Source organism: Cebus imitator, unplaced genomic scaffold, assembly GCF_001604975.1.
Source record: "Cebus imitator isolate Cc_AM_T3 unplaced genomic scaffold, Cebus_imitator-1.0 Scaffold694, whole genome shotgun sequence".
NCBI lineage: Eukaryota > Metazoa > Chordata > Mammalia > Primates > Cebidae > Cebus > Cebus imitator.
The window spans coordinates 308,936-316,930 of record NW_016108009.1 but is presented as its reverse complement, the minus strand read 5'-3'; the positions used below and the strand labels follow the sequence as shown (position 1 = coordinate 316,930).

The window sequence follows — 7,995 nt, the reverse complement described above, 5'->3', positions numbered from 1 at the left end:
TGATCCACCCGCCTCGGCCTCCCAAAGTGCTGGGATTACAAGCGTGAGCCACCGTGCCTGGCCTCACTTCTATTTTTAATTAGAAAATTATTTGATAAAAATTGGCAGTTTATGACTTGAATTCTCCCTCATCCCCCAAAAAAGTCACTCTCTCCAACGCTGCTTGGTCATACTATCTGATGACGTTTATGCCCATTAAAAGGATTTTCGATGTCCTAGACTAATGTTTCTTTAATTTCTCCTGTTTCAGTGTTCTTGCTCAGCTCATCCTATCTTGGCAACCATTTCTAGGATCATACCCTAGATCATATCATTACCAATAAATGTGAAAACTCTGTCATCTCCATTCCTGCTGTCTCCTTCTCTGACCATCACTTTCTTTGTAATTCACTCCTAATGAAGAACAGTTTGACCATACGACACCTACACTTCATTGTTCCACCAAATCTTCACTGCCGTTTACACCCATAGGTCTTGTCTTCCCTTCTTAGTCTGCTTGAATGTCATGGCACATTATTAATAATCTGTGTCTGCAATTCACCTCAGTGACTTGAATCTCTCCATTGGTTGGGCTTGTCAAAAGCCAGCCTTAAGTCTCACTCTCTGTCTTCTTGGTATAAAATTCCATGCATTTGAAATGTAGCTAAAGGAAAAAAAATAAACAGGGAAAAGCCAACCTGCAACCTCTAAACTCCAAACTCCTCCTTAATCATCATTTCCACTTCTTTTGCTTAAAAAAATAACCACAGGAAGAAAATCAGAACTTTTATAAACTTCTGCCAACAAATCTACACACCCACCTGCGTTTATACAAATATGTTATGCTGTAGCTCCTGTTATTTCAGATGGACAACATTAGTGGCAATATGACTGAGAAGGGGCATAGAAAAGGTGGTATATTGAGTTAGTGTGATTACCCAAATTCTTACTGTCTATGAATCATATTTTAAGGATATATATATCCTGTATGTTTTAGAATTTATGAAAAAGCCTCTAAACCATTTGGCAGATCAAACAGCACGTTCAACAGAATTTTTTTTTAATAATGGAAATGTCTGTGTAGGCACTATCCCATACTATAGCTAGTAGCCATAAGTGTTATTGAGCTAGTAAGATGTAACTAGTATGATGGTGGGATTGAAATTTTATTTGTATTTACTTTCAATTTATTTAAATTTAAATAACCACATGTGACTGGTGGCTACTGTATTGCATAGCATAGTTTTAGAAGGGTAGAGGGTAATAAATTGTCAAATTCAAAAAAAGTTACAAATTAAAAATTGTATTTGGGAATCACATAATTGCAATTCAGGGCAAACACACATACTGGAGTAGTCTTTGGTTTGTCTGAAGAATAATAGAATATTAGGGGCCTTACTTTAAGAAGAAATGTTCTATATTATTTGAAAGAAAGGTCACTGGCACTGAAGAAGCTTTTGGGAGCTGGCCATCTCTGGTGAGTAAAGGTGGTAGATAAAACTAGTTTTAGAATCATGGCAAGTTGTTTCAGCCACTGCTAGCTAAAATTTGTCTTAGGATCACAACAGGCTGTTTTAGCAGATGTGTTTGTGGCAGTTTAATTCTTGGAGCTGGTGTTAATGTGCCCTGAATGCTTTTATCCCCTTGGCCTCTCAACTCTGAAGTTGTTACAGGACCAGAAGTTTCATATGCCTGCTACACAGTGACATACCAATACACTGAGACAAGAGGATTTGCAGCAAAGAAAAGAGTTTAGTGATCACAGGACAGCCAAGCAAGGACAGGAGGCCCTCAAATTCGTCTCCCTGAGGAGCTATGTGCTAGAGTTTTTAAGGAGTTTGTGGAGGCCAAGGGGATATTGGGATCATTGACTGGTTGGAGTAAGGGGGATTGAAATAATCAGAATGTGGAAACAGCTTTCCTTGGTAAGTCAGCACTTCTTGGGGTCCTAAAGAGTAGCTAGAATCAGTGGGGTTCCTTCAGACCAGCTGATGTCAGTAGTTTCACCAGTATGAAGAACTTTAAAGAATATCTCGAATGGAAACATTAAAGCCTTACAATGCTTAAGTTGTAATTTATGGCGCACTTAAGGGGAGCTATAGTCTTCTAACGGTGTTTACGGGGTTTTGGGGGTAATAGGCAAACAACTGTGAGGAAGTGGGTCAGAAAGTAAGCTGACCTAATGATTCATGCTGAAGGGTGCTGTAAGCTTGTTTTATTTTCAGTTCTCCTCCTCCTTTCCTTTTTGATTAATTTTATAAAATTTATCAGAATTGTTTTATTTTAGTTGGATGTGTCAAGAGTTACCCAATTTATGTAATCAACTTTTACAAGGTGGAATGCTGAAGAGTTAGAAAACATGAAAACCAATTAGAAAGTTGTTAGCTTACATGAAAGAACACCAGAGTTTGAATAATAGTCCACAATCCCTTAGCTGTAATTCCAAAATGAAATTATTTGGAAAATGAAAGTATTTGAAAAATGAAAAATATTTTTGTATTCTTGGTGTTAAAACACGAAATTACCTGAAATTATTTGGTGGTAGTTTCTGCACTGAACTATCATGAAGCTTTTTAACCCTATTTTTATCTACTTAGTATAAATCTTCACACATTTAGCTGCAGAAATATTTTTAGGAACAGGTTGTTCCTTGGAGGTTATATAGTGTCTGGTAGATGAAACACACTGCCTTTCTAAGATCTGATTTTTTTAAATTCTGCAATTTGATATCTGACCCTTAAGAATTATGGATATATTAGAAACCTGTAGTAAGTAGTGAGAATGGCAATGGGGAAATAAGAGAGAGAGGGGAATTTGATTGCATGATCCACAGACTTTGGCTATTATAATGTTTTGGGAAATGAGGAGCAATTAGTATGAAGGAATATTTTCAGCATTTTAATTCAGGCTAAGGATTAGTGGTTAGTATTAAAAATGTCCTAAAAGGCAGGATTGATTTGGACCTGAGAGGAGAAGTGTAGGTATATAATCAGTTCTATTTTGCCGGTTGAGTTTTAGCACTTTGTGGTACATGCAAGTAAAGATTATCATCCAGCTGAATGTCTGCCTTACCTCTTTCCTTGTATTTTCAATTCATAGAAATTAAATAGCTTTTATTAATGAAGAGTATTGAATTTACTTTTTGTCTAACAAAGGCTTTCGTGATAATTATGTATTAACTTATTTATCTTAAAAAATGGTTATTTTCTCTGATCCAGTACTCCTTTTTTATAATAAATATTTTGCAATACTTCCTACACTATTTTGAAATGAAATTTAGGTAAATATAACTATCTATACACAGAAAATTAAAAAAAAACTAATATAATATTCTAATTCTACTATGGAAGAGAAACAGAAGGAAAATAATAAGAAAAAGCATGTTTTTTTAAACATGTAAACACTCAGGCATGAATACAGAAGGAAATGGAAAAAAGAGACACTTTTATCAATGACAAGATGCTAGCTTTTGACTGATATGAAACATATATAGGAATTAAATATCTTAAATTTTTTCATGACTCACATACAATGCAAAACATAATAAAGTAAATTTTCTTTTAATTTTTATAGCATTTGCATCCCTAGATAATTTAGTGTACAGTGGAACAGTACATACATACTTTGTGCTTATGTGTAAAATTACCACCATTGATGGTATTGTATATACTTTTTGTTGAAAGGGCTGATGGACACTGTAAAAGTTTACCAATGTAGAAAAAGGACACATGCAAATACAGAAATGACTACCTGAAACTTAGGAGTCTTTTGCTTCCTTCCAGTTCTCATTAGTACAGTTTTTATGGCACAACCTTCCCACAGCCATTGCCCTCCAACCTCAGATGCACACATTTATTGAAGAAAAGAGAAGAGACCTATTTTTTTTTAACTTTTTCAACTATCAAAGGAAAATAAAATGATATATTTTCAAAGTATCACACATGTATCACGTTTTCTCATGTTCCCCTACTGAAAGAAATATGGTTTGTCCACTACAGTAAGGAAAAGTTAATATTTGCATGCTCCATTGCATATATGGTAATCATACCTTCCAAATTTTCTGTTATAGTTTGAAATTTTAAAAATTCTATCTATGTCACAATATATGTACATATTTTTCTCAGATCATCTGTTGTAATTTTTGATTTGAAATTTATGGGTTCCCTATGTATTGATGTCATGTGATTCTACAGTAATAACATTCTGGGTTTAGCAGTTTTGGTCACTCTGTTTTCACAGATTGGGCATACACAGTCAAAAATTATTTTGAGATATACTGAAATGGTGGTTTAAAGACACTGTTCTTTTGTAAATGTTCTGTATGCTTCTCTACATTCAAAATTGTATTTAGAATCTGCTTGCCTTTCCTGCAAAGCAATAAATAATCTGGTTATGTATTTTTAAAACTTTTTAAGTATATTTTAACATATTGACAAGTGGGTGTGGTGAGAGAGATTATTAGGATAAACTTGATATTTTTAGACTAAACTCTGACATATATTCATAGTATATATTTTTGTTCATATAATGTGAAAGAGAAACAATTTTTTTTAAGGAAATGAAAGCAGAATAAAGAGTAGTATGCTTCTCATGTCCTAAATCATATTATAAAAACAGGACAGAACTAAGGTCAGTGTTTGTCCTGAGCATTTGCTAAACCATTTCCCATGTAACCTTTTCTTCTTTCCTCGTAAATTTATGGTGTCATGTGTTCATTTTATAGATCTGGCTCACTGACAAATTTGATCTTCTGTTTCTTAATTTTGCAAAAACTGCTATTTTTCTGCCTAAGAATATGTATTTTCTTAGAACTTTAAATCTTCTCTTTATTTTTGATACGAGCTATGCTTGTTTATTTGGGAGAGTAGGTTTTTATTTTTTCTGAAATAAATAATATTTAATCACTTTTTGAAAATATGGCTTCTGCAGAAAATAGAATACCTGGTATCTGGGCCCTCATTCCTGTATGACAATCCTTGACCTGAGTAGCATCATTCCCTTTAAAGGTGGCCTACACCTTCCCATGTGCTGTCATTTCTAACACTGTCTATTATTTTAATGTCATTGAATTTCAGCTGCCATTTATTATGTTTTCTGGCTGGACCTTATCATTTTTTTGAGTTTATGACGTTTAGGTCTTGGAGTTAAAGTACAATTTCAACTTAAATTTCCTTTAGCAAATTCTATTGCTTGATATTGCAGTTATTTTCATAGTATCAAATCCATTGCTTCTATGCTAGGCATATGTTCTCTGCTGAATCTTTTAATCATTACTTTCTAAAATGTATGCTGTCATTATGAATTTGATAAATCAGTGCTCTTCTAAGTCAGTACTGTTGTATTTTATACCATAGAATGATCAGAACTAAAGGAGACTTTATAAAGTATTTGATGTATTTTAGACTACACCTCACACCCACCTGCTAAGCATAGGAAGATTAAGCATTTTACCAAAAGTTGTTACTTTTGTTAAGATAGGGTTAGGCATTTCAGCAAAAGTTGCTAAGTTTGTTGGGACAGGAGTGACCGCCACGCCAGTCACTTAATCCCTACTCTAGTGCTCTATCTTAGCAGATATGTTTTCTGGGGTTAAAATTGCACTAATAAAAACATCTCTAAAACAAGTGTGCTTGTATCGAGACGTTTGCAAATTTATTCATTCTGTTTTATATTTTATATTACATTACTCTCCAAAGGTAAATTATTCTAATTTACCTATTTTATTTCAAACAGATCATGTTGTTTGTGAAGAAGAGTTTAAATACGCCATGTTAGCTTTAAACTGTATATGCCCAGCAACATCTACACTTATTACACTACTGGTTCATACCTCTAGAGGGCAGTAAGTATATTTTTTTCTTTAAGATAACCTTTTAAAATATATTTTAAAAAGTAAGAGCAGTTAATGTGATTTAGAAATGTAGAGGGCCAAGGTTTACAGCTAAATATGCACCTATATTTGAATTTGTGTGAGTTATCTTCATCTGATGAAGGGATAAATAAGTAAGGACTCCAAGACATAGATAATTGACAGTTATTTGCTGTCTTTTCTCAGCAGTCTTGAGATAGTTTGTTGCAACTTATTAATGAATTGTAAGGGTCGGCATCATTTGCTAGGCCTAGGATTAGGGCATGATTTTTATTTCAAAGATGAATACTTATGCAGCAAATGAAAATATACTAATTTAGAATCCTTTAATTAATAAGAACTTAAAGTCATATTTTTCTGTTCCAGAGGTAAGTTTTGTCTGAAAGCTAGTGTACACAATTGATCTCAAAATCGTAATTTTGTAATTATTGTAGAATAATAAAGTAGTTGTATAAAATTAGCAATTGCAGTATAAATCACTTTTTATATGCACTTCAAGGTAGGAGAAAGTTGTACCATCAGAACCTTTTTTGTTCTTGTTTATTTTGAGAGTTTTACGAAATAGAGAAGTTTTTTATTTGGATGATCAAAGAAAATGTAGGCAGTGAACATACTCATTGCTCTTATTTAAAGAGACAAATGCACTTCATTTCATACCTTGTCATATTTCTAATCTTATATTTCAGACACAGTGCTGATTTTCTAAGTAAACTTCACTCATGCTAGTGGTTATGATTATTCAGATTTAGTAAGTTAATTGATAATTGTTTAAGTGAAGTGTCAAATCAAATAAATCCAGAAAAAGGAAAATTCTTTCTTGGGATTTAATTATAGATGGGTAAGTTGTTAATTTAGAAGTAGTAAATCCTTAATGATATTCTAAATTAGATTTTACTGTCTTACATCTAATTGCCTAATTGGGATGGTAAGAGTTTCTTAGCGGCTGGGTGGAGTGGCTCACGCCTGTAATTCCAGCACTTTGGGAGGCGGAGACGGGTGGATCACCTGAGTTTGGGAGTTCGAAACCAGCCTGACCAACATGGAGAAACCCCGTCTCTACTAAAAATACAAAAATTAACTGAGCATAGTGGTGCATGCCTATAATCCCAGCTACTCAGGAGGCTGAGGCAGGAGATTCGCTTGAACCTGGGAGGCAGGGGTTGCAGTGAGCCGAGATCATGCCACTGCACTACAGCCTGGTAAAAAAAAAAAACTCTGTCTTAAAAAAAAAAAAAAAAAAAAAAAAAAGTTTCTTAGGAGGAATTTTCTCAAAGTTGTGAATAGGAATATTTTTATTCTGTACATTTACAAGGCTTTAATCTGTTCAATAGGAAGGATGTAACAGGATTAGGAATGAAATTGATTTTCTTTGCAGAAAGTACTTGTCATTTTGATGCAATTAAATAGAGTAATAAAAATTATTTTGACACCAATGAAATGAACATTCATAGAAGTCATCAAGTGTCTTCATTATTTTTCATAACATCTTTGTACAGATTCATACAACTATAATGGTGACTATCTAGTCCGACTTCATTCATTGTTGTATACATGAATGATAAAATAATTTCCATAAACTCTAACAGCTCATTACTCATGGACTGAAGTTAAATTACATTGTGTAACTTCTAGTAAATATTATTTATTGATAGTACAGCCTGGTGAAAAAGAATTATAGTTCATATAAGTTAGAAAAGAATTTTAGTGATCCTTAAAATAAGACTTCCTCGATAAATTCCAATACATTTTGCCTTATTAAAAAAGAAAGCAATGGTGTTGAATTAAGGATTCCCTTTAAGAGTGACTTGCAAAATTTTTTACAACTTGTCACAGTAAATGCTATCATCCACCATAATAACTTTTTTTTAAAAGGTAGTCAGTTATTTAATTAGGTTCTTAAGACATTTAGAACACCAATTTGTGAGGATACATTCCATTTGTCGGGCAAACACAGATCACAGGTAGCCCTGGAGCTGGGGAATAGTTTTGATTTTTGGTCAAATTTGTGAGCCCAGAGCTTTCTGATCAATCTTGTGCTGCTCTGTAATCTCGTATTTCTATGTGGACGATCTCACCTTCCTGGAGTCGGGGCTTCTGCAGCTGCTGCTTCTTGAAGTAAGCATCAGTAAGATGTTTTGGGATTTTTA

At 33.6% G+C, this 7,995-nt stretch overlaps 1 protein-coding gene across 8 annotated transcripts in view; it reads left to right on the top strand.

Moving 5' to 3' along the window:
• KCNT2 (potassium sodium-activated channel subfamily T member 2) overlaps positions 1 to 7,995 on the top strand; it is a 408,182-nt gene that overhangs the window by 260,965 nt on the left and 139,222 nt on the right. For all 8 annotated transcript variants that reach the window (XM_037734957.1, XM_037734956.1, XM_017518646.2 and 5 more), the window contains one exon: positions 5,713 to 5,821. In XM_037734957.1, coding sequence (XP_037590885.1) covers positions 5,713 to 5,821 — 109 coding nt within the window. The remainder of the gene's footprint in view (positions 1 to 5,712; positions 5,822 to 7,995) is intronic.